This window comes from Lethenteron reissneri, chromosome 7 (genome assembly GCF_015708825.2).
Source record: "Lethenteron reissneri isolate LAM-NWPU_2019-01 chromosome 7, ASM1570882v1, whole genome shotgun sequence".
Taxonomy (NCBI): Eukaryota; Metazoa; Chordata; class Hyperoartia; order Petromyzontiformes; family Petromyzontidae; genus Lethenteron; species Lethenteron reissneri.
Genome location: NC_083785.1, coordinates 1,097,858 through 1,125,400, shown reverse-complemented (window position 1 = coordinate 1,125,400; position 27,543 = coordinate 1,097,858). Strand labels below are relative to the sequence as shown.

General features: G+C 43.3%; 1 protein-coding gene across 2 annotated transcripts; it reads left to right on the top strand.

Annotated features, from left to right (window-relative positions):
* Positions 1 to 536: 536 nt before the first annotated feature.
* On the top strand, positions 537 to 27,543 carry SPAG16 (sperm associated antigen 16). 2 transcript variants are annotated; one of them, XM_061573035.1, is made up of 17 exons: positions 537 to 602; positions 6,892 to 6,938; positions 7,690 to 7,788; positions 9,521 to 9,648; positions 10,227 to 10,364; positions 11,563 to 11,670; positions 13,623 to 13,740; positions 15,786 to 15,855; positions 16,763 to 16,887; positions 17,338 to 17,471; positions 19,025 to 19,168; positions 20,483 to 20,668; positions 23,440 to 23,566; positions 23,814 to 23,879; positions 23,990 to 24,116; positions 26,887 to 27,092; positions 27,209 to 27,543. In XM_061573035.1, the coding sequence occupies exons 1-16, from the start codon at positions 560 to 562 to the stop codon at positions 27,060 to 27,062; spliced, it is 1,836 nt and encodes a 611-aa protein (XP_061429019.1). In that variant the 5' UTR covers positions 537 to 559; the 3' UTR covers positions 27,063 to 27,092; positions 27,209 to 27,543. The 2 variants fall into 2 exon arrangements, with proteins under 2 accessions (XP_061429019.1, XP_061429011.1); XM_061573027.1 differs by having other exon boundaries at positions 26,887 to 27,540.

Here is a 27,543-nt window from a genome sequence, read left to right as displayed (position 1 = left end):
CTGCGTCTTCAATAAAAACTTTTGCCCGAAAGGTTGCATGATTATTGATTTTGTTTCCGTTAAGGGGGCGCGCACACAAACGCACGTGTTGTTACTGACGCTGCGGTGGCTAGGAGATGTTAACTACCTCGCCTGGTGTACAGGCGGTCGTGGATTCGATCCCCACCACGATGCCTAGTGTATATTTGGAGTTTGCGGTGTCTGTGTGTGTCTCTCTCTCTGTGTCTCTGGGTCCTGCGGGGTTTTCCCTTCACATTTAGAATCAACGTCACCACGCGTTTAGTGTTTGGCTGCTGTAAATGTCCACGTGATAGGCCAACTTCGTTGAGCTATCATTTGTGACCAGGTCGCTTCTGAAAAAAGAGCAACGTAGCTCAATGGGCATTACCTGGTACAATAAAAAACTAAGTTTAGAATTGGGATTTTATTTATTCACATAGGGAGTGGGCTGACAAAGGTCTCGCGAGACTTGGAGAGTTGGCTGCAGACAAATCTCGCGAGACTCGCGCTGGACGCGGTCTCCACGGTAACCGCGCTCGGCCCACTCGGCCTGGCGGTGATGATGGAGGCGGACGCGGCGAACGGCGCCTTCTACCTGGAGCGTATCCTCCTGATCCCCCCTGATCCTCCTGATTCCCCCCGACCCCCAGATCCTCCCGATTCTTCCCCTCTCCCTGATCCTCTCCGCCCCCCTGATCCCACCCCTCTGATCCCATCCCCCTGATCCCATCCCCCTGATCCCATCCCCCTGATCCCATCCCCCTGATCCCATCCCTCCCTGATCCCATCCCCTGATCCCATCCCCCCCTGATCCCATCCCCCTGATCCCATCCCTGATCCCATCCCCCTGATCCCATCCCTCTGATCCCATCCCCTGATCCCATCCCCCTGATCCCATCCCCCTGATCCCATCCCTCTGATCCCATCCCCCTGATCCCATCCCTCTGATCCCATCCCCCTGATCCCATCCCCCTGATCCCATCCCCCTGATCCATCCCTCTGATCCCATCCCCCTGATCCCATCCCCCTGATCCCATCCCTCTGATCCCATCCCCCTGATCCCATCCCCCCTGATCCCATCCCCCTGATCCCATCCCCTGATCCCATACCCCCTGATCCCATCCCTCTGATCCCATTCCCTGATCCCATCCCCCTGATCCCACCCCCCTGATCCCATCCCCCTGATCCCATCCCCCTGATCCCATCCCCCCTGATCCCATCCCCCTGATCCCATCCCCGCCTGATCCCATCCCCTGATCCCATCCCCTGATCCCATCCCTCTGATCCCATCCCCCTGATCCCATCCCCCTGATCCCATCCCCCTGATCCCACCCCCCTGATCCCACCCCCCTGATCCCATCCCCCTGATCCCATCCCCCCTGATCCCATCCCCCTGATCCCATCCCCCCCTGATCCCATCCCCTGATCCCATCCCCTGATCCCATCCCTCTGATCCCATCCCCCTGATCCCATCCCCCTGATCCCATCCCCCTGATCCCATCCCCCTGATCCCATCCCTCTGATCCCATCCCCTGATCCCATCCCCCCCTGATCCCATCCCCCTGATCCCATCCCCTGATCCCATCCCCCTGATCCCATCCCTCTGATCCCATCCCCTGATCCCATCCCCCTGATCCCATCCCCCTGATCCCATCCCTCTGATCCCATCCCCCTGATCCCATCCCTCTGATCCCATCCCCCTGATCCCATCCCCCTGATCCCATCCCCCTGATCCCATCCCTCTGATCCCATCCCCCTGATCCCATCCCCCTGATCCCATCCCTCTGATCCCATCCCCCTGATCCCATCCCCCCCTGATCCCATCCCCCTGATCCCATCCCCCTGATCCCATACCCCCTGATCCCATCCCTCTGATCCCATTCCCTGATCCCATCCCCCTGATCCCACCCCCCTGATCCCATCCCCCTGATCCCATCCCCCTGATCCCATCCCCCCTGATCCCATCCCCCTGATCCCATCCCCGCCTGATCCCATCCCCTGATCCCATCCCCTGATCCCATCCCTCTGATCCCATCCCCCTGATCCCATCCCCCTGATCCCATCCCCCTGATCCCATCCCCCTGATCCCTCCCCCTGATCCCACCCCCCTGATCCCACCCCCCTGATCCCATCCCCCTGATCCCATCCCCCCTGATCCCATCCCCCTGATCCCATCCCCCCTGATCCCATCCCCTGATCCCATCCCCTGATCCCATCCCTCTGATCCCATCCCCCTGATCCCATCCCCCTGATCCCATCCCCCTGATCCCATCCCCCTGATCCCATCCCTCTGATCCCATCCCCTGATCCCATCCCCCTGATCCCATCCCCCTGATCCCATCCCCCTGATCCCATCCCTCTGATCCCATCCCCTGATGCCATCCCTCTGATCCCATCCCCCTGATCCCATCCCCCTGATCCCATCCCCTGATCCCATCCCTCTGATCCCATCCCCTGATCCCATCCCCATGATCCCATCCCCCTGATCCCATCCCCCTGATCCCATCCCCCTGATCCCATCCCTCTGATCCCATCCCCTGATCCCATCCCCTGATCCCATCCCCCTGATCCCATCCCCCTGATCCCATCCCCCTGATCCCATCCCCCTGATCCCATCCCTCTGATCCCATCCCCTGATCCCATCCCCCTGATCCCACCCCCCTGATCCCATCCCCCTGATCCCATCCCCCTGATCCCATCCCCTGATTCCATCCCCTGATCCCACCCCCCTGATCCCACCCCCCTGACCCCATCCCCCTGATCCCATCCCCCTGATCCCATCCCCTGATTCCATCCCCTGATTCCATCCCCTGATTCCATCCCCTGATCCCCCTCGTCCGCGGCCTCCCTCCACGCCGCGGGGTTTGGCCGTCACTAAACTGAGCAGCAGCAGCAGCAGTTGCTGCTGCGCGGTCCCCAACGCCGTGCGCGTGTGCGGTCTGAACGTGGAATGTATAACAGGCGACGTTTCGGGCAATGGGCCCTTCGTGTCAGTTGTGTTTGTGCACCGCTGCCAACGCGCCAGGCGACAGCATCACCAGATAATTTGTGTGCTTTGTGTTTTGTTTTGTCGACGCGATTGTGCTGTGCGCGTGGTTTCCGCAGCGAATCCAGCACTGCGGGCGGCAGCAATGGGCTGTGGATCCACGAAAATCTTGCGAAACTCCAAACCTGTCAACCTCTTGTCGGTGCCCTACCTTGCTACAGAACAATGCAGACCTTATTGGTCACCCCGTGCCACTTATAAATCTCAATGTTCATCCTACAAAGTCCCATATAGACAAAATAAATGTTTTCCCCGTATTGAAACAGCTGTACGCCGTATGGACCTGACAACTAAATTTCCATGTACAAGAATACGGGTGAACCGTGTGGGTTGACACGGTGTGAAACTCCCTTTCCCTGGGAGTATTGTACAGAAAAAATGTGGACTCGGGTCTGTTACATCTGTATGGGATAAAGTGTTCCCCTCTCGCATGCTTGGGTATTCGCCGTGTGCGCCGGTTTCCTCCCGCATGTTAAGTCATTCATTGACCGAAGTTCGACATATATGCCTATCTTAATATATAGAGGAACGCAGAGCCGGGGCAATTAATTGATGGCGTCGGCTCATTGCATCCTTCCTTCCCTGCTTGTCTACAGTTCTTCCTTGCGCTTCCGAGACATGTCGTTTCGTTTCCCCAATGTAACTGCTGCCGCAGACACAACTTAGTTTGTAGACACCAGGGTATTGCATGTCAGGAATGACATCCTTCACAGATGGGATAAAATCACGGATTTTGGGTACTGTATTGAATCGGACCTGGATCTTGTGTTTGTTTAAGATTTTGGAAATATTTTTGGTAACACCTCTGTATGGCAAGATGGTGGTTTTGATTGGGTCCTCAGATGGTTGTCTCCCCATGTTGGGGCTACAGCTTTGCAGATTGTGCGGTCTAAGTATCCATTCATGTTGGCGGCTTGTTGTACGTGCTCCAGTTCACTGGCTAGGTGGAGGTGGTCGAAAAAGCAGCGGGCCCTATGGTGTAGTGTTTTTATGAGGGAGTTCTTCTGGGCCGGAAGGTGGTGGGAGTCAGGCTTCAGATAGGAATCCGTGTGGGTCGCTTTCCTATAGACGGAATGTCCCAACGAGCCATCAGGCCTCTTCTCGATCAAAACATTCAGGAATGGTAGCTTGCCATCATTTTCCACTTCCATGGTGAATTTGACGACCGCTTGTGTTGCGATCGAAACGTCGTGATATATTATATTTTGTTTTTCTACCTACGTGACTTCACTAAAATAATCAAAGAGAGTGGATTCCGACAGTCACGAAAGCTTCAAATCAAGAAGTAAAATGTTAATTAATATCTGAACAAAATGTATAAACGTCATTATTGTCCGGATCAAGCTGCATTTGCATCACAGCCCCGCGGATCACCTGGAAGACCGTCGCGGACCACCGGTGGGCCGGGAACCAGACTAAGGGAACCACTGCTCTATGTTAACAATATTTACTATCGCATTGAATCTAGCGACCTCGTGTGGCTGCGGGTGTCATGTGCACCGTAGCCACAATGTACATGTCTACGTCCATTGATTCAAGCAAGCCTGCGTGTTGATGCAGGTCCAGAGTTTGCTTGTCTTGAGTTAATGCTGCTGAAATCATGTACTCCCAGAAATAACCTTTTTTCATGTGGAGAGACGTTGCTTATTTTCTTTATTTTCCACAACGCTAATGATTGTTTTGGGCAACGTATGACGAGATCATTGTTAACGTGATTCTGCATTTATCGCAGGCTTAATCGCCGCATCTTCATACCTTCTCCAAAAGTAAACGATTTGGTGATACTGCGTTGGTAGTGGTACACAAATAAAAACACGTAATGAAAAATAAGAATAGGTTTTAACCTTTCTGGCAATAAAACAGGAGGTGCAGAGATGTTTAAACACCAAATATATCCATTTTGCAATAAATCATGTCTGCATTAACCACACATACTTGTGGTGAACGTGCAAACACCTGCTCTGATACTATCTGCATTGTCTTTGTTACTGATTGGCCTACACCAGAGACAGCCTTCTGTATGCCCTTGTCTCACCAGTGTCAGACCAGAGAACGCCAAAAGACGACCAGTACAAAGACAATACAAGTAGCAGAGCACTTCTAGCTCGGTTCTAGCAGTTATATCTTTGGGACCTTTGTACCAGTATCAAAATGATGAAAAATAAGAATAGGTTCAAAGACAATGCAATTCAAAGACAATGCATATATTATCAGAGCATGCATATTATCATAGCTTGTTTTTTTGCATGTGTAGTGACGTCGCTGGATGTCAAAATGCTGGGTTCAGTGCCGGCCCGACAGGGGCACGGCGTGCGATGTATAAACATCGCGGATACCACAATGGTGTGGGTGTAGTACCAGCCCTAGAGGGACCCAGTGATCGCTGATTGATCGCGCTAGATGGCACCACGCTTTACGTGCAGCGCCGACCCTACAGGACGGTGTGTGGGTGCCAACCGAAGGATGAGGTTATGTGAGGCCATGGCACTCTGGTTGACCCGGAAGGACACGTGACCAGTTAAGTTGACAAAAGGGCCCCAAGAGGAGGCTAGGGGTGGTCACGTGATTGGGACCCAGATCCTTCCCGAGGATTCTGGAAGGTGGACGTGGCCAGGGGCAGAGCCGGCCACGCCCCACAGAATATAAGCCGGGTCCCGAGAGGGTCCAGGGTTGTTGTTCATCCTGGAAGAAACCCTTCGTCTACATTCTCCGTTCAACGAGTCTCCAACACGTGGACCCGGGCCGAAGCTGCTGGTCCCGGTCCATAGTAGCAGTTACGTTGTAACTAGTGTAGTTAGCCTGGTGGTCACCACCATGGGTTGTTATTCTGTTAAGGGGAAAGTTACCTTGTTTTATTGGAACTGAATATGTTTCACCACAAGTACGTGTTGTTAATGCTGACTTGATGCCTTACAAAAGGCATCTATTTGGTGTTTGAACATGGTAATACCTGTTTTATTGCCAGAAAGGTAAAACTTTTCTTAGTTTTAATCATTTTGATACTGGCAAAAAAGTCCCAAAGTAAAAAAAAACTCAATTACATTGGCCTGAAAATGGAAATATGAATATATATAGGTGACGTTTCAGATATTGGCTCTTCCTCATAGCACATATAATAACTTTTAAGGCAGTCTTATTAATTAATGTATGGGATTTTTATTATTTATACCTCCACAAGTCAACCAGTGTTATAAGTGCACGGATTGTAAGGCCATACACACGTGGTCTAGTCACTGCTATTTGCTCTTGTCAGAGTTTGATTCCCATTCACGGCCAACACCAGTGACGATTATCTGAACTGGTCCTGGGCCTCCCCTAGATTTGCTCGATCTCAAATGAGTACCTGGTGTGGTGAGTAAACCACCCCACTAGGGAGACAAAGGCAGTCGGGCGTGGTGCTGACCACCCACCTCCTGTCCTCTGAACGACATCGTGGAATCTTGAAGGTCGACTGAAACAGACGGAAATTATGTTATGGTTAATATCCCGCAGTATTAACCAAGGAGCCTTGTGGGACTTGAACCTTGAGGCTTTGTACCTGCCTCCTTGGTTAGATGTCAACATTGTGCATTACAATGTATGTGGTGCTAGGTAATGTACGTAACCCCACCTTGTCAAATAAAACTGACCAATGTAGAAGGTTTTAAAGAGTATTTTTCTGTATTGGATTAAATGTAATCAACAAAATAGATAGCGTGTCTATCCTGATATTAAACCTGCGACGCGATTTTATTTTTAATGCCAATAAAATGAAAGCATCTTTCTAACAAGTTTACCAACAGAAAAAGAGTGCCGTGTACAGAGATGGGATATGCTTTCTCTATTACCTTGACTCCTTATTACAGAGGTTACAATCACTGATGATGCTGAAGATCAATACCGCTATGAAGAGGTGGGTGCATATCACTGGATTGTAGATAATTTTGGGTATCAATTCAGTATAAAAAATCTATAACTGCGACATGCACTCTTTAAAGTTTAAAAGTGAATATTGTTTACATTTGATACAGTCCACCTATGCATCCTAAAATTAGTTACCCTTTCGTATGTTATGGGTATTTTTAAGGAAAACATCGATTAATTATGCAAACATTGCACGTTTACATCTTCCCAAAAGTAATTATCCATATCAATATACAGTGACCCAGTTTTTTTATTTTACAAAAGTGAGAATGTGGATTTTACTCTTGTAGAGAATTCAATAAATCATGCACAACGTGTCCATGGCCTGGACAAAATCACCAATGACAATAAAAACATTTAATTGCAATTACAATTTTATTTAGCTGTAAGTAGCATCAAATACGAAGTAAAATACTAAATTTTCATGGAAATTTTTTTTTTGTACAGAAAGTTAAATTTATTTTAAAGTCGAAGTGTGATAAGTGTTATGAAATCTGCAAATGAGAAAAAACCCACCATAATAGATAAAGAGTGAAGGGCGTTAAACCGCAAGCTTCAAACAACACAAACACGAGTACAAAAAGCACTTGGAATGTGCGCGTCATAGAGAAAGCACCAGTTTCTGAACAATTGGACCACAATACAGTTCTTTAGGGACATCCGAGTGTTTTTTGCGTTTCGTTTTGTTTAAGCATGCTAACATGTGAATTATACTTTGCCTCAATTACAATCGTCCATAGGTCTCCATTGCTGATGAAGGCAGTGCACAGGACGCTGATGAAGACCTTGACTTTGCCGTAAGGAGCCTTCAGGAGCTGAGTGAAGATGTGCAAGCTACTGTAAGCATTTCTTCCCATATTTATCACTCAAGTCTATTTTACATATTGAAAGAGATACGAGAGGGATTTTCGAGTATCACAACATCCACTTTCACATATCGAAATCTGAGGATAAATGGTGAAACCTTCCTGGAGTATAGAGTATATCTCCTAACTCCAGTTGCATGTAGCTCTACAAAATTAATATTTTTCAATGCCTTTTTATTTTACTTCTTGCACATGCAACGTTACTATGACTTGCGGATGGGATCATGTGGGTCATCATAATAAAGCAAAGATAAACTATGACATAACTTTGTGTGCAATATCATGCATTCATTTAGTAAGAAAACTGGTTTTATAAGTCTTTATGCAGATATATATATACACATACGATTAGTACCGTTGTCTGCGTATGGTGTCAAAGGAGTTCAACATACATGCCTTATTTATTTTAGTTATATATAAGCAGAAATACAAAAATCTGCAATCCAGTATGCGGCATATTGAAAATGCTTCGCGAGTCACAAGCCATGTTCTGTAAACGTGAGCGGGGCTAATTTGGAGCTACAGGAGCAGAGCGGCAGAGATATACAGAGGTAAGATCGTTTCATGTTTTTAAACTTGGATCTCAACATTGTAATCCGCAAGTTTATTGCGTATTAATTTAGCCGTGAGTCACGTGCCGCAATTCCTCTGTAATTCGCCACATTTTTTGCGGATTAATGGAATTGCGCGACTCTTCCCATAATCTGCCGAACACCGCATTGGCGCAAATATTTTTCGTGATCCCACAAGAATCCATTCTGGGCACCCATTATTGCAGCTTACATGTCTCCAGTAGCTGAGCTCATACAGAGTTTCTGGGTATCCGTACATCAATTACGCTGATGTTACTCTCGGTTGGCTACGTAAAGTGTGAAAGAAGTTCAACATACATACTTAAATATATATACTCAGCTCCACATTTCTTTGAAAACTTTGGTCCTAATACAATAAACTTGCTCTTAGAATGTACAACAGCTGCACGACACTGGTTGATGCTCGAAAATCTACAATTCAACCCCTCAAAGCCGATGGCCTCAACAAACGTCTCCATCGTCTGAAAAACACCCTCGCTGAAGTCATTTGCCTGGCTCCACCTCTTAAGCTCTTAACATCTTTTGAAGGAGCTGCGCTGGTTACCATTGCATGCGAGAGTCCAGCTCAATGTCGCAGTGCTCACTCCTATAGCAAAGACAACTGGTCAACCAATTAATCTGAGCAATGCCATGCGCCCATATCTACCATCACCAAACCTACGCCCGGTTTGCCATTGACCTGCTGTGTGTGAAATCCACTCGGCTTAGGACAGCAGAACGGAGATTTTCATCTGCAGCCCTGGTGGTCTGGAACAGTCTGCCAATTGAAGTCCAGTTAGCCCTGATAACCGGTTCTTTCAAGAGCAGCTGAAACACATTTATTTTAGCTTCTGTTTAGTTTAATTGAGTGCGATCCATGCTTTTGTTCCAGCTTCATGGTCAATGTGACGCGTAAACCATATTGGATTGATTGATGTGACAAAAGATGTTGTACCGAGTCCTTAAGCTGGTTAAGGTAGGAAAGCCATAGCCCAGTAATGCCACTCGAGGGCGCTGTGGCAGTAGGTCAGAATTACATTTTGACATGAACATTTCCACTACCCCCTGATTTTAAATAATGGGATTGAATTTGTGACACGTCTGACTTTTATGGGGGGGGGGTTCTCCAACAGGTGCGTCGGCAGGACGTGGGGGAAAAGCCCCCAGTGGCAAGACAACTTGAGGCCATTGATGACTTTGTACGCAATTTTCTGTTCCGGATGGGCATGAGCCGTACCCTTGACTGCTTTCAGAGCGAATGGTAAAAAAAATTCAAATTTTTATTACATTTTCTTCTTTATTCCAGTGTTTTTGGTACTGTGAACTGTTAACCTTATCGTCAGAAACGTCCTTCCCCCAACTATCGACTCCCTACCCCTGTTTAAGTCCAGGTTCAAAACCTTTCTCTTTGTGCCTGTCTGTCCATCTTTTTCTTTATTAACAAAATATTAATTTATTTTTTATTTTATTTTTTACCTAAGTGACTTTACCGAAAAAAACTAAGAATATGGACCCTTGCAGTTATTAAAACTTCAAGTCAATAATTAAATTATTAACCCTCCTTTCCCCAGGATACCCACATTCTACTGCTCTGTACATAATCTTAAGATGTGGTTGCATATACTTTACATGCTATACAACTCCAAACTGGTGTGCTGTATTGTGCACCTGCAGGAAATGTTTTGAACTGTTATCAATCCTGGAAGCATTTTTATGGTGGCGTCGTATTCGCACAGCGTAATAGGGGTATTATTATTATTCATTTGTTGTTAAATGAACTATCGTGAGGTTGTGACACCAGTGTCTGTTTCCTCGCTGTGGTGTTTAACCCTTGGACAGGTACGAGTTGCAGGAGAAGGAACAGCTTGGCAAGGCCGAGCGAGGAACGGTGTCGGATGTCTACATTCAGAACCAGGAGCTACACGACAAACTCACGTCCTTACACAGAGACCTCGCCAAGTTCCAGGATGCCACCAGGTCCTCCGATTTCTTCAACACCATGAACATTGCTGGCTTTTGAGGGTTTATACTATGCAGTGAAATTCCTCATATCCATTGGCCCTCTGATATGAAGATCGTTGTTATCCACAGGTTCTGTGGGTTCTACAACTTTTACTGTATCTGGAAATCGCGAAGTATTTTACGGCTGACCTAGTTCAGGGGTCAGCAACCTGCAGCTCCGGAGCCGCATGCAACTCCTTTGGCGGCCCCCTTGTGACAGCCATAGTTTTTGTTACTTATATCCTAAACTTAATTTGACGTGAAGCAAATTAAATATGGCAGGGAATGGGTCACTATGATTTGTACAACAGTCAAACTGTATTGATAAAGAATAACTAAGGGGGGAAAACACTAATAGACTCAGTTTATTCCATCACCAATTTCTTTTATTTAATTCAGAATGTGTGTTGTCATCTGCAGTATTGCTGCTGCTATGTTTGTGTACAAGTAGCTCTGTGTGCGATGCAGCTCTTGAGCTATTTTGGTCAAATACAAAAATCTCTTCTTCTTTAAAAGGTTGCTGACCCCTGCCCTAGTGAGTAGCAGCACATTTGTGATTTGTCATGAAGTGCTCTGGGGATGCTGCAGTTCTGCTTGCACATCTGTTAGTTTTGTATGTAAAAATTAAGTTAAACAATTTGATATTGTGAATGAGATGGCTTTTACTGTATTTCATTTTAAAGTACGACTTACAATGTATTAATTTTAACATGGAAAAATAAAATTCTCAAACATACAATGTGGCCTAAAAGTCATGACACATAGGGTGCTGTATTTGTTTTAACACTGGCATTAAACAGTTTTTATTGTTTCTACTTTAAGTTAATATTTTATCTGTTTTCATTATATATATATAAAAAAGGATTTTTCATTTTTAGATACATTTTTTAAATAGAAAGAAAATTGTCTAAAGACGAATGAGTTGCATTTTTACGTATGCTAAAGAAGGCAGCTGTAACCTTTAAAAACAAGTCCTAAATTAATTTCAAAATATAATTCATGTGTGCATTAATGTTAATGGGAGTCAGTTTGAACATTTGTTCAAATAAGCATAACCCTATGACATCCTGACGTTTTTGGGCCACCCTGTTAGTAAATGTAAACACTCGCTCGTCTATGGCGTGGTATGTATGATCTGTGCTTTAACAAATCACTTGGATTGTGCGCGTTGCAGACAAACGCAGGACACGTTGGTGACCCTTCGTAAAGAGAGGGATCACCACCGCATGCACCACCAGAGGGTGCTGCAAGAAAAGAACAGGCTGCTGAACGACCTCAAGAGGTAAACTATACAACAACAAAAACTAGATTTCATTATATTTGTGAAATCAGTGGTTGAATAAAAGTGATGGCACGGCCCACCCACGTTTTACGTTTAGACTCCCTGTGCGCAGTCATGTAGTCCAGTAGCGGAGGAATATCTCGTAGGTACCTTAGCTTTCGGGGTGTGGCATAGGTATGTAATGATTAATCTGCCTGATGTTGAGTTATAGTTAAGAACATACTCTTGTATGATTAGAATCACTATTTTTTCACAAATTTTAGATATTACCTGATTGTAAGAAGGCATTAATATAATTTGCAAAGTATATGCTGACACACTCTTGAGATTAAAAGAACAAACACGATTGGCATTAGAAATTAGACAAGATACATGGTTAAAATGTGATTATACACGGGCCTATGTATAATATTAATAATCCACTGTATAGGTCATGCTCCTAACCATTCCTGCCATTGCTGCATAATTGTTTCAAGGGAATGTCCTATGCAGGAGAATAGCCCCACCATGGAAATGTGGTATTTCCCCATTTGTCTGAGGGTTCCCACTCGAGACAAGCTTTTCCCCCCACACTCACTTGAGCAGGGCACTTGAATTTTGTCTCCTGTTACCAAAATATCTTTGGAAATGGACATTAACTACCCCGTGGGTCATTATGTTGAGCAGGACATGTGGATGAAGATAAAACAATGAGAATAGGTTTTTACCCTTTCTGGCAATAAAATATGACGTGTTAAGATGTTCAAACACCAAATAGATACCTTGTGCAAGGCATCAGGTCTGCATTAACCACAACAGTGGTGGCAAAACATTAACTTGTCGTCAACGTATGTGTGGTTAATGCAGACTTGATGCCATGCAAAACGTATCTATTTGGTGTTTGAACATCTTTACCATAAAGGGTAAAACCTGATATTGTTTCATGTGCATGTTATATTCATATTTCCATTTGTTAATGTGATTATTTTTCTTTGGTCATTCGAGCTGCCGATTCCCATCTCCTTGGTGAAGCCAGACGTGTCACTTTATGATTCTTGCCTGCCTCTACGTGGACGCTGTTTGGCTCTTTGCTTCCCTCTGTGTTTCACTTCTCGCATTCTACCTCTTGTTTGAACGTTTTGACTCTCATCCCTTTTCACCCAGGACTTCTGATGCCTATACATTTTCAAAATAGGTAGCTCTGAATTTACCCAAATATATGAAGATTATGAAAAAAAAATCACTGGGCAAAAAAAATCATGACAACTCATTACTGTGTCAGCAGAATCTTACCTCGCGTCTATAAAAAAAAATTGCAAACTAAACTTTCACCCCCTCTCTGAATATATATATATAACATGTTGAACTGGATAAAATTATTTTTCACTACTCACTTTATTCCTATATATGCTGCCCTGATCGACTGCATGATAGCGAGTTATATTTAATAACACACTCTTTTAATTTATTATAATCACTTAATGTCTTTTGCTAAATTACTCTATTTGAATATACCGTAGATGGCAAACATTGCCACGACTGCAAAAACTTGGCAGGCTTTACTGGGTAAAAAACTATGATAATAATTTTGAATGTCGTTCCCCTAAGTGCCTGTAAAAATAAATTATCAGGACAGTCATAATGCTTATAAGTCATCCATTCCTTCACAAGTTATTTAATAATTTGCTCACTGGTTTTCTTAATTCATAGCAACCTTCTAAACATGTACGTTTCTCAGCTAGTATTATGATACATCATTGATTTTTATGTTTGGGTAATGTAACTATCTGGCACAATTCACGGTGTGAAACCCTCCTTCACCCGACATAGCCAAACACGTAACAAATATAGCCACGTGTACAAGCATTTTAAGGCGCAAACCATCGTTGTTTGAGCTCACCGGTAAACTTAAGAAATGATTCTCACAGCCAAATTTAGCAATCCGTGAACATGCTCGTTGTCTGTTCCCTCAGATTGCAAAAGCATTATGCCTCGTACGAGCCAGCTCTCCGGTCACTGAGAGAGAAGTATGAGGCTGCCCTGAAGGAGAAGATGCTCACCAAGCTAGAGCGGGACCGAGCAGTGGGACAGGTCGGGATCTCATCACGCAAACTGCTGTCATCCTCGCAGCGGCGGCGGCTTTTAGCTAGCCCCATTGGACAAAGAGGGTTACCGCATCGCGCGCTTTCACATGCGTTTCTGCGGCCGTCTGGAACCATCTTCCTTACGATATTAAGGAGTCGCTGGAGCTATGCACTTTTAAATCTAGATTAGAAACTCATTTCTTTTAACTTTAAAACTGATTTTCTTAAAAAAATGCTTCTTGCGTTTAGTTTGTTGTCCTTCCTGGCACCTCTCATTAGCACCGTTGCCTACATACGGTGTTAAAGTTCAACATACATACATTCATACACCGTGTGATAGCACTAATTTATCCTGACCCTGATGCCCGTACGACAACCCTGACACCTGTATATTTGGAGTTTACATGTTCTCCCCGTGGTCGCATGGGTTTTTTTCTCCAGGTCCTCACGTTTTTTCCCTTCACATTTAGAAACATGCGTTTATATTATTTTGCTGCTATACATTTCCGTATGATAAGCCACTTCCACGTAATAAGCCACTTCGAATATGCTGTGGCCAGGTCGCTTATGAAAAATAAGCTAAAAGCTCAGTCGGTTTTATTTGTATGTGTTTTAGCAATTTGCTTACTTTTCCTGTACTTCTGACGCACCCCAACTGGAGATTTGTGAAAAAAAGAGCTTTATAACTCATCGGATTCCTCCTCCAGTCTAAATTAATATTCTGACTTTGATTCTTTACCTCTGGTTCAGTAGAAAAAAACCCTTTAATTTCTGTATGGTCATCAGACAGCCCATTGATCGACTTTCAGTGAATAACTTTTTGTAATTGATGTTAAATGTAGTGTGAGTTGGTTGTGCCTATGTTTTTAATAAGTAACTACTTTTAATCTTGGGTTGTTATTTATTGGGTTTTGTAACAGTTATTCATTATTAACATTTTCGTATTTTGAAGTAGGAATTGGATATTGACATTTACCAAAAATGTAACAACACAGAGTCGACTCATTAAGTGATTCCACAAGCAAACCCTCAAGAGTTGAGACACGCTTTTATACTATGCTACCAGAGATATTACATTACGCTACAGTAGAACCCCTCTTAACGACCATCCCTGTTAACGACTAATCACTTAATGACGGGCCTCCATACAGCCCAATGTGTAGTGTATAGTGTAGAGTAGTGTAGGGTATAGTGGTGGAGTGCCTCCATCGAGCCCAATGTGTTCACTTACCGATCATTCCCCTGTTAACGACGGGAAAATTGTAGGTACAGTAATTAATAATTCATGCATTTATTAACCACGTTTATTTTAATATGAATTTTCTATAATGGTGTTAGTATCTTTATATATTAATATCCATTGTTTAAATCTAATAAGGTACGTTTTTTGGATGAAAAATGGTAACTTTCAATGCTATCGGAAATAATGAAGACTTGAACATGTATTTCCCATACTCGCAAATCACTTAACGACCTGTTTCATGGAACCAATTACCGCCGTTAAGAGGGGTTCTACTGTACATAATAATCGTGGCAGTGCATCAGACACTGCCGCTTCCTCCCCCCAATCGGTGTCCAATGCGTCGTTTAGCTCGCATGATGTGGTAGTTGTTTGTGTGTCAGTATGACAAAGTTTGTTGGCGACTCGCACTTCGGCAAATGTTACATCTTTACGTATGCCAAGTCCTTAATAAAGTAAAACATTAAATAAGTCCCTTTCGCGGTTGACGTCCCTCACACTTGGGACAATATTTTGTCTGCATGACATTTGGAAATTATTCCATCCTAGTCAGTCTTCCATGACCCTTTTCGGTTCTTTACTCAGACAATACAAATGTGTCTTGAGTATAATACTTAGTTTTTCTGGACTAAATTATATTTTAAAAGTTGTTGTATTGAGATAATTTAAAATTATATTTTTTTTGTATATACCCACATCATTGTATTGATCCGTTTGTTTTTGTTCTCAGTGGACACTGATCTGCCTATTCATAAGTGACTGCTGTGAACAATGATCATTGAACTTCTGAATACTACTTTTGTCCAATTTAGATTGCTGGTCTACAAGCCACTCTACACAGTCTAGAGTCTGGGCTTGAGGAGCCAACACCAATAATTGCAGGTGTGTTACTACTTTTTCAATTTTTTTTTACCACCTTTACAATTTTGACAAAGGGTAACTTTTACGCACTTATAAACTACAGATAATAACAACAAAAAACACGAGTGAAGTAGACACATTGTATGTAAATTATAATTTCTGCGAAATGTGGCTCCAGCATCCATCGCCAACTGTATATACCAGCTGGATGAGATAATTGCATGTTGGGTTTTTTTCCGTTTTCATCAAAATAATTTAAAGTCAATTCCCAGTTGGAAGTATATTTTAGTGTAATGTACATGCATTGTACTATTTCCACTTGCTCACCAGATGAGCTGCTTGACTCTGTCCCATCTTTTATCTCAATGCTATTGAAATACTTGCCTATTTTTTCCATGAATTTCAAGCAAATTAACTTATTTTGTGGGCTTAACTGCACTGGCTGCATTTTCTGCTTACAAATGCAAAGCAAAACTGAATGTTGTGCTAGCTCAAAATGCAATCATGAACCACCATAGATGGATATTCATGGTTACTTATTCACCTTGTAAATCCCCTAAATCTCATATTTTTTCAGGTGATTCCTTCTTGCCAGATCCTTTGGTTTTTCCCATACAAAAATACACAATCTGGCAAGACTAAATGCATTGCACACATGTACAGAACACCTCAACTCCACACCCAAATCATGCACATTCTTTCCATATTTTGTATTTGATATCACTGACACCACGTCTCACTGCAGATGGGTATCACATGTGCGACGTCTGCGATTCACCATCCCTACCCTCAAGTTCCCATATTACATGAGTGCATCATTGTTAACACACCCAACAAATAAGAGATTGCATCGCCATCCAGAACTTGTACCCGTGGCTTTAGTGCGGCACAGTACGTAACCGTAGGCTGTCGCGTCCTCGCGCGCTAGGCTTTCACGACGCAACAGAGACTGGTGTGGAAGGCCCGTCTCAGCGCCGTCTCCGAGAAGCCCGGCAGCAGGGCATCGCACCAGCCGACGAGCCGGCGAAGAGCTCTGCAGTGCGGCATGCCAAGGTAAAACTACGCGGTAAAACCGTTGCCACTCATCATCATCGTCATCACGCGCCGTAGGTGTCCACTGCACATTTCGTCATTTGTTTCCACTTTCTTGCGTCTTGTGCCAATATGCTCAAGTCGTGGCCACATATTTCTGGCACCAATCTCTTATGTCGTCATCAAGTCATTCTCTGTCACATTACATGACCTGCCATATTGCTCGATCTATTCACAGTGAGTGATGCAGTCCACTTTTAGTATAATCAAGAGAGGCTGGCCATTTTATGTTTGTTTGTTTTTAATCAGAACACGAAACGTTGGTCTACTATAAGCCATCCATTCCCAGAGTATAGTGACTCTAATGGCAACACAGTCTCTGTAACAAATGTTAAAGAAAGACTATAACTTGTGTTTTTAGAGACGCGATTAATAAGCCTCCTTTTGCGGTGCATATTTCCCACATTGCAGGATTCAGAATTCCCCGTGGATACCCGGGTCAATCCATTCCTGGGCCAGGTGCAAAAGCAGCCGAGTGACGCGATGCGCAGTGGCTCGCTGAGGATTTCCCAGACGCTTAAGGCACACGAGATGCCTGTTAGCAGGTGCTTGGCACTCACGTCAACCGTTGCACATTATACAGCCTTATTACGTATGTCTGTGTGTGTATAAAGTGGGGAATGGTAGTGTAGCGGTCAGCGCGCTGTGCTAAAAAATCGGCGACCCGGGTTCGATTCCCCTTCACGGCTAACACCAGTGACGATTATCTGAAACGGTTATCTGAAGTATGATGTTTCGCTGGTAATTTCATCCAGCGTCATCAGGCGATTTGCCAGAATAGTAATTACCAGCGAAACGTCGTACTCAAATTGTAAATATTGTGGATTTATTTTCCAACACACCGGTGGGCTGAAGTAGTAACTAATTGCCACGTTTTGTTTACGTGACAAACCTTACTGGCTGTGTCGGGTGGTGAAGGGTTTCGACGTATTTTTACTTGTGCGATCTAACCCAAAAACCTTTATTATGAATGATATTGGTCGTGAAAGCCTTTGTGTTAAAACTACATATATTTTTGCAATGCCAGCTGGAAGTGCAAGTAATAAAACTAATCCTTACCCTAACATAACTTTATTGTAATGGTACATACTGCACATGACCTGATAGAGATGCGTGCTTATGCAAACGTTTTCCTTTTACAGTTTAGAATTTATTACAGTTTAGAACCATAATGCCTTTTCTGAATGACGCATTGTAATTGGAGGAATTTAATTACACAGCTTCTTTCACAATAAAATAATTTTATTGTAGTGCACTGTGCAAAAAATTGCAAACGCATGCACTCAGGATTCATGGAACATGTATCAGAATTCTTGTGCATTACAAAAAACTGGAACCTGAGATCTGACTGAAATATTGCAAGTTAAATGCGGAGGCGAGGGGTTTGGAGATGCGATATTGCGACGTCCCTGTTACGAAGTGGCCACATGTCATGAGTCGTAATTGTTAGCTAGACCATATGGTTTCAGAATTATCTGCCCTCAAACAAGAGCTCCACAAAGTTTATTCACTCTGACATGGACATCCCCGTCGTTTAAGTCTCAGGATGGGCTTACAATGGGTCACTTAACCCACGCAATTTAACACAGAAGACTACTTAAGCCACACTTAAGTAACGTCACGGGGATGTAAAGTTAACACATAGCTATATAAGCCGGGTATAACTTTATAGCAAAGAAGTAAACTTTAAGTGCAGTGGCAGCTAATCAAAGTCAAGGTGAAGCAATGGGGGCTGGGCCAACGATTATAAAAAATGTATCGTAGCAATCACGTGACGATCAAGCAATCGTCACACACCACGTGACCCTAGCGAAAAGTAACGTTCAATTGTAAGTGGTGTGAAGACATTGCACGTAGTGTTAGGTTTGTGACGTTCGCTTTTAATAACTTTAAATTCCAGTGTAAAAATCACCCCAGCACATGCCATATCACATTGTTCACACAATTTGAGTTCACATTAAATGTAAGCAGATTTTACTGACATAGCATAAAAATAGATATATTTCATATGAATGGAAACACATTATATGGTAGACAGTTTACTGTGTTTTGCCAAATGATTGCTGGACTCACAATGCCATCTCTTTCTCTCTTCTAGCATGGCGCTACACCCTCGTAAAGAGATTCTCGTCACAGCCAGTGATGATCAACTTTGGAAGATGTGGTCCATTCCTAATGGGGACATCATCATGACTGGCCAGGGCCACACTGATTGGATTGGAGATTGCGATTTCAATCCAACGTACGTAAAACATCCCAGCATTTCGCAACATTGCTGAATCACTTGAGGTTATCCTTCTTCGAAGATACCCGCAGGGCCCGTATGGAGGACAAAAGGAGAAGGAGGAAGAACCATGATCCCTCAGCACCCATCCCAGATGAGACCTATACTTGTAGCTGTTGTGGCAGGACCTGCTTGTCCCGCATAGGCCTCTTCAGCCACCAGCGTGCCTGCAGAAGACGTGGATGTCCTTCCTAGATCTTCGTTCGCGAAGCCAAGCCATGATCCTTGCAACATTTGTTATGAGTAAATGTTTTAGTATCCTTATTTTAAAACTGAAGTGAAAAGTTGATCATCAACTTAAAATGCATTTTAAGATTTAAAATGCCAATCGTCGTTTTATGGATGAACTTTGCACTGTCGCTTGCTTTTCCAAAGGAACTACTTCAGCATTACCAAGATCCTGGGGTCAAATTAGGGCAGCCGCCCTTGGTATTATTCTCAATATAATCTTAAATTTTGACCGGGAAAATTATAGGTGTAATATGTGGGGAAAGGCGGAAAATTAAATACGTAATATTACGGACAGCTAAGCTGAAGGCCACGATGTGTTTGAAATAGGACATGGTACATAGAGGGAGATAATCTTCAATGACTGCACAATAAGACTCGACACATAACATTTTCTTTTTCACCTAATTATGCTCCAAGAAGTAAGACAATATATTAATGTGTGAGACTTAGAAGGCCATATGATGGTGTTTAACCTCGTGTGGATAAAGAGTTCTGTTAACGTGTCCTCTCAAGTAAATATGTCGGTATCATCTCCCAGGAGTTCCCTTCAGACGCAAGGTGATGGACTGCTCACTGTGGAAGTTCTAAGGCAGTTGTAATTATTTACATATATCCCTTTTAAGAAACTTGAAAATGTCCTAATTTGTTTTATTAATACGTGAACAGTTAACGCATACATTGGCAATGAAGCAAATAATTTTTTGTTAATTAATCAAATACTCATTTGTAAGGCAGTCTTTGGGCTGCACTCTGCTCACGTCTCTCGCCTGTAACATCAGACATCCCAGTTGTTTTTTTATTTAATAAGTTGCACCCTACTGATGAGACTCGGGGAGGTTAAAGCGATCCCAAAGGTGCCTTGGTTTAACGAATACTCTGATCTACCGATTGGCAGATGGAATAAATGTGCTTTAACTTCGGATGAAACTAGTTGTCTGTTTATAGTCCTTTTATGAAACATGTGCTTTTATAAGCATTGTAAAAAAAAAAAACGACTTTGTGTAATTTAACGGTTCACGTGCGCACTTGTGCACGCTTCAGTGGAACCAACTTGGCAACAGGTGGCGGTGACTCGACGGTGAAGGTGTGGGACTTCTCGCAAGGCGCGTGCGTACTGACGCTGGAGGGTCACGGTCACGCCGTGTGGGGCTGCTGCTGGCATTCGTGTGGGGACTTCATCGCTTCCAGCTCCATGGACAACTCCAGCAAGGTCTGGGATGTCAACAGGTGAGGTCTTCGCGTGTGGAAATATTCTGATTTGATCACAGCTGGTTATGTTGGTGATGAGCTCAAACATTTATATATATTAGTGTATAGTTAGGTTCATATATGAAGTTGTTTTAATCAGTTATTCGCACAGTCATAGTTTTTGTTAATATTTAGTCGTCTATAGTGGTCAGGAGATAGAGAATAACTAATACAAAGCTGGGAATAAAGTGAAGAGAATATAGTCAAGAGCCTTGGGCTTGTTTTGTTATTAGGCAAACGTGAAAATATGATTGATTTTTGGAGAGAAAACCTTTCAGGAACTCTTAAGATGCTTTGACATTCCAGGTAATTTCAATGGATAACAACATGCACCGACCCAACCCCTGTGCTGAACTACCTAATTGTCCTACCTAGTTCCCCAGAAAGCCCTCTATATGTATATATACACACATTGAGAGAAACACTTCCCGGTGAGGGTCAGGCCTGTCAAGTCCACTGTCTACTGGCGAGCACTTAGAATATTGGCCACTTGTCCCACCAGCAGAGATTGTCCCACCACTTGTGGAATCATAGTGGAGTACGGACATCAAACACTGTGGGCCATACGTTTCAAACGATACACATACAAGTGTAAAACGCACTCGACCTCGGTGCATTATCCAAAGAATACATCAGCAGCTCCAGCTGAAGTGCATTGTGAACCTCTTATGTTAGTTCACCATTAAAATAAGGCAGTAATACAGACAACTGTGGACTGCTTTCGTTTTATATTTGGACTCATCAGAACAGGATAGTCACCAATGCTGCTACCACTGGGGGTTGTTTTAAGGGAGGAATGGAAGCTGCAAGTTATAGTGAAGATGATCGCTCTGTGTGATGCAGTGCAGGGCGAGGGAGGCGCAGAAAGAGGCAGTGGAGATTATTCCTCTAAAGTGGCCATCAAAATAAGTTTGAGCAAAGGTGCATGGAGGCTATGAAGTTGTTTCGTTATTTAGCCGACCTCGTGCGATCCAGCTATCCAAGGTTTGTCTAGCCAGGGTCTGATTTGCCAGGGTTCCACTGTATTTTGGCAAAATTAAGACAGGCAATTGCGCAACGTGGCACTTGTTTTGATTTCACAACAAAGTGCTTCCAATTTTTTTCAGTTAAAAAGATAACACAATTATGAATAAAATAGAAATTTTGATTTTGAAAGTTTAGATATGTATATCTTACATGTAAATGTCAATTCAGTATTTTTATTATAACAATGTTGAAATTAAATTTGGAAAAAAAATCAAGTGCTTCGCATATTTGCATGAGATTAAATATATAAGATAATTTAAAATAATTGTAAATTTGGGTTTTGATGGGCAAACACAACAGTAGTTGTCCTTTGGAGAGAGGTTCCCCTGCCATAGGAATGTGGAATATCCATCAATGACTCAGGGCTGTCAACTGGAGATGAGAATCAATGCTTCGATGCTCATTTGAGCAGAAAATCACTTTGACTCGTTGGCAAAGGACACATTTTATAACATGACTAACATATACAAAGACAAATAATATATATTATAGTCGGATAAATTTGCTGAAGGATTTGGGAAATATTCCACAGCCCCGATTGTCGGTCTAGACTTATGGTAATATTTAAGGTAGTATTCATGGCCTGCACATGACACAACTGTAGTAATGCTGATATAAATAGATAAAATTGAGCCCTCTTTCAGTGTCTTATTACTTGGGAAGTACAATGTTTTGATGGCGACACTGGCTTCTTCAGCTGTTCTTGTGTAGTTATTTGTTAACCAACTGTATCACCTCTTTAGACATTACAGCGATACACATGCGATCCCTGGGTTTTTATCTTTCACGAAGCTCATGGTCCACCCTGAACTGCATCCTCACAAAACATGGCAGATACAGATAACTGATGCACAAATGGAAAACTAAACTCTCCAGTGTGCGACTGTGGTCATCCAGAACAGACCATACAACATCTCACGATGCAATGCCCGATCTACAAATACGAAGGAGACATCACAGCGATACACTCCACTGCTCCTTACACGGTTATCTGGCTTGACAACCTGAATGTAAAATTGTAGTTGTTACTCTGCATCTACATCAGCCAATGCGAAAGAAGAACGCCTCTTTTATGTACTAGTTGTCCACTCTTGTATTTGTAATAAAGGTCGTTGAGGCGACTTCTGGAATCCAGTCTTTATTCGCTTTTCATTACAGCACTTCCTTCACGCTGCTGACAGGCAGCGTGAGAGGGATAGAGAGAGAGAGAGACGCGCGCAGCCACGTGGCAACTTGGACCCCCACTCTCGAGTGGCCTCCTCCTCCGTTCGTTCCAGTTCTGACCACGTGTTGTTCGTCTCCACCCCTATTTAATACCCAGGTCATGTGGTACGTTTCCACCAATCCTGGTTAGCCTCTATGGAATCTTCCAGACTCCACCGTAGGCTCCCGGGACCACGCCCCTGACTCGTCTCCCCATTGGCTGTGGCTAAAGCCAGCAGAACCAATCCTCTACTTGCAGCTATCACCTTTCCATTACGTCAGGGCCACGCCCCTAGGCTTCCCCCCATTGGCTATGGACCAGGACCGGCAGAGCCAATCATCGTGACGAGTTATAATCCGTCAACGACCCGAATATAACCTCACATTACATATGAATTGGATGTTTACCGTTCCGATCATGTAAACCCTGTACAATTAGTGGAGCATAATAGGCGAATTCTTCTTCTGCAATTGCTGCGTGTTCCTCACGATATTGAAGTCTGCCGTCTGTGTTGTGGCAGCGAGCGATGTCGCCAGACACTCCGAGGCCACACCGACTCTGTCAACAGCGTGGAGTTCCTCCCTTACTCCAACACGCTGCTCACCAGCTCAGCTGACAAAACCCTGTCTTTGTGGGATGCTCGAACGGTAAAGTTACATGTAATGCATTCACGTTCAGCATTTTACTTTATTTTTAAAGACTTTATTGTTCTCGTATTGTTCTAAAGATGTGGCAATGTAATCAATGTACTTTGTGTTTCTGGATTAACTTTTTACTGAGAAGCACGTTGCACGTAAATATTAACGATGATGGAGAGGGCATTGCATTTGTTATAATCACAAACCATTTACATAGCATACAGTAATGCGTGATAATGTGCAACTTTTCTTCCAGGGAAGATGCGCACAGATATTTTATGGACATTTGCACTCCTGCAACCATGGCACTTTCAACCTTAAGGTAATATTCATGGCCTGCACATGGCATGACAATATCAGTGCTGCTAGTTGGGTCCATGTGAGAGCCTTCTTTCAGTATCTTTTTATAATGTGAAGTACATTGTTTTGTAGGGCGACACCGTAGCATCCTGCGATTCATACGGAGTGATCAAAGTATGGGATGTCCGTAAAGGTACTGCGACAATGACACTGAACCTGGGACCACATCCAGCCAACCGTCTTTCCTTCCACCCGTCTGGTAAGATGCATTTTTCATACTGGACATAGCAGTTCGCATTTCATCTCCATCCATTTGTTTGTGTAAAAAGATCAGGCCATCATATCCAACACTATGTATATATCCATAATAGAGGTTTTTGGGTTAGATCGCGTAAATATATAAATGTGTCGTTAAAACCTGCCACCACCCGACAGCCAACTAGTAAGGGTTGTCACGTAAACAGAACGTGGCCAATTCGTCACTAGTACAGCACACCGGTGTGTTGGAGAGCCAAGCCACAACATTTACAAACTGAGCACGACGTTTCGCCAGTAATTACAACTAGCTTCATCAGGCGACAGCCAGATTTGTGCAGAAGTCTTACTGTTCCGTTCCTTATATAGAGTGTGTTGACCACCCTTCTGCGCTCTTGCACAATGATGGAGGGGGGGGGATTGCTGAGGCAACGTACATTATGCATGTGCATTATGGGAGCGCTTTAAACTTGTCCTTCCTGTCTATTGTGTTTATTAAAATAGCCCTACCAACGGTAATCCCTATTGAAGTACGCTGCCGTTCGTAAGCATGCATTTAAATAATGTATTATTTGATTATTCACTTCCACGCAGCACTAAGACGGTAGCTATCCGAACAGTAAAGTTATTTTTATTTCTCTCAATTCGATAGATTCTCTAATTAGTCTTGGCCAGTAGTAGCTAGTTTTGCACAATACTTCAACATCAAAATCAATTGCGTGTCCTTGTTGGCACACGTGTTCTGCTACTGCTGACAGTTGCATTTGGGAGAATTTAATATTTATCTGATGTTCTTTTAGTCTCGTGCTGATCATTGGTCCTGTTTGCCCAACATAACATTTACCACACGTGCAGTTAATCCTGTAGCTTCGGTAATACATCTTTTGTACCAGATACAGTATTACATTTGGAATTTTATGTACCGTGCCAAATCTGACTCGGATGTTTTGTTTTTCAAAACATCTGGCTAGTTTATCAGATACTCTCGCAATGTACGGTATTTTGATCGTTTTAATTACTTGGGCAGTTTCAATGCTCTTGTTATTTGATTTGATTTTGGTATTCAATGCCCTGTGGATTTGTGCATCATTTTAACAGTTCATTTACAGCGCTTCTTTAACATATTGAATTCCACTTCTCAGACTGTCACCATCTGACACTTTCTTAGCTCGATGAATGAGCGTCTTGATAAGTGCAGATTTCTGTGCTGGGTGATGGTGTGACTCTGCATTCAGATAGGCGTCAGTATGCGTTTTATTTTGGTAAACACTGCGTGTTATTTTACCATTTCTAGACCGTCTGAGCAGAATATCCAGAAATGGTAGAGTTCTGTCAGCTTCCACTTTCATGGTGAACTGGATGGATGGGTTTTGCGAGTAGAGATGATTTAGAAATACGTTCAGTGTATCTTTGCTGTGTGACCAGACCACCATTGTGGCATCCACATCTAAACCAAGCAGATGGTTTAAGTGTGCTTGAAGCTATTTATTTTGTTTCAAAATCTTCCATGTACAAATTCGCTATCACAGGCGACAAAGGAGAGCCGATTGCTGCTCCTTCCTTTTGTTTATAGAAATCACCTTGCCACAAGGAGGAGGTGTTCTTTAGATAGTGTTCAGCTAGTCTTGGGATATCTTTGGCTAAACCGTTGTTCGTTGCCAGTGTCGACTAATTTTATTGAACCCTTGTGAACAGAGAGGTCACATCAAAACTTACGAGAATATCATTAGGATTAAGATTAATATCTTTAATTATAATTACGAGATGTTCAGAGTTTTTGATGAAAGAAGAGGTCCTACCGATGTAGGGCTGTATTTGTTTCGTTACGTATTGTGCTAATGTGTACATGGCAGAGCCTATTGTACTATGGGTCTTAATGGGACATCAGGTTTGTGAATTTTTGGTAGCCCATAAAGTCTTGGTGGTTTTGATGGCCTTGGTTTGATCAGGTATTGGCAATTGATGACTTGGCAATGATTGCCGTTGTTTTACGTTCCAATGTGCTGGTTGGGTCTCGTTTAATTTAAAGGTACCTTCATCGAGTAAATCTTAGATTTTATTATCATAGTCCTCACGGGGCATCACAACAGTCGATAGGCCCTTATCAGCAGCAAGAATGTGGATATCTTTATTTGCTCTCAATTCTCTGAAGGCTTTTGCTTCACTGAAGTTAATATTTGTTTTTGCCACTTTGCTGTTCTCAATAATTTTGGCAACCTCGTGCCTAGTCATCTCAGCTTGATTATGAGGGAGATGTCTAACTGCTGATTCCACTTCAGCAATGATCTCATTGACAGAGATTGTACATGGGGCAACAGCAAATTTAAGACCTTTAGACAGGACTGAAACCATATCGCTGGATAATTCAACGTTCGTCGTGTATGCCACCCAGTCAGCTACTCTGCTGTTTACAATAACGGTGCCATTGTGAATATTTATAATGGAAAATATTAACATTTAGCAACCGACAACATTTTTACGGTTGTTCATGGTGTATATGTGAAGGTGTAGTTCTAAACCACACATTGAAGGCAAATACACTCGGGGTGCATGGCTCGGGTCTGATGGGACCCGGTCACATTGGGACTGATCAGATCCGAGTCCATTTTAGAGCCGACTATATATTATTGTTTGCTGCTCAGATTCAAACGCAGGATCTCAGTGGTACCAACTCAGTGCTCTGACCCCTGAGCATCCTAACCACCTACTTCCCCTGCTTGCATTGGCAGTGTGTTCCTTGCTTACGTTGTGCGCTTTGTCCCCGCTTTACACAGGATACGTAATGGCAGTGGCCAGCGATGATGGCTGTGTACGGATAGTGGATCTGTTAACAGGACACGTGGAAACACTCAGTGGCCATGAAGACGCTGTCCAGACCGTCGTCTTCTCACCAGACGGGGACACACTCTTCTCAGGAGGTTCAGATGGTACCATACGAATGTGGGAGTAGCCTGACATAATCCATGGTGATGCATCGAGGGTAAGAAGGTTCATTTCAAGACCACGATTATTCGATTTTTGTTTTATAAATACGTGTGCTTAGTGTCCATTTACAACTTTAACCACTTTATATCATTTGTGTTAAACACTTAACAGGGAGGAGATGCACCAATACAAATTGGACACGACTTGGTTTAATTCATACAAGTCCTCTTACTGAACCAAACATGCTGGTGTCATCATCACTGAATTTGTTGTTTTTTGTGTTTTATTCATGGCATCTCTTGACAATCCAACTATATTTGAAGGAAGCCTCAAGCGACTACATTGCAGTTAAATATTCCCTGATTATATCACAGTTATGATTTTATTGACTACTTAAATTGAAACGTATAACATTTGTCTTTTGTGGAAATTGTCATTCTTATTGCAATGTAATAAAAGTTTTAAGGGTAAAACGGTCTCTGGAAGTTTCTACATAAGTTAAATTA

Excerpts from the sequence above, each read along its gene's own strand:
- SPAG16 (XM_061573035.1), top strand. The coding sequence starts at position 560 with ATGATGGAGGCGGACGCGGCGAACGGCGCCTTCTACCTGGAGC. Across the intron at positions 17,472-19,024 it reads CACGAGATGCCTGTTAGCAG|CATGGCGCTACACCCTCGTA; the intron begins GTGCTTGGCACT and ends TCTCTCTTCTAG. Across the intron at positions 23,880-23,989 it reads ATGGCACTTTCAACCTTAAG|GGCGACACCGTAGCATCCTG; the intron begins GTAATATTCATG and ends ATTGTTTTGTAG.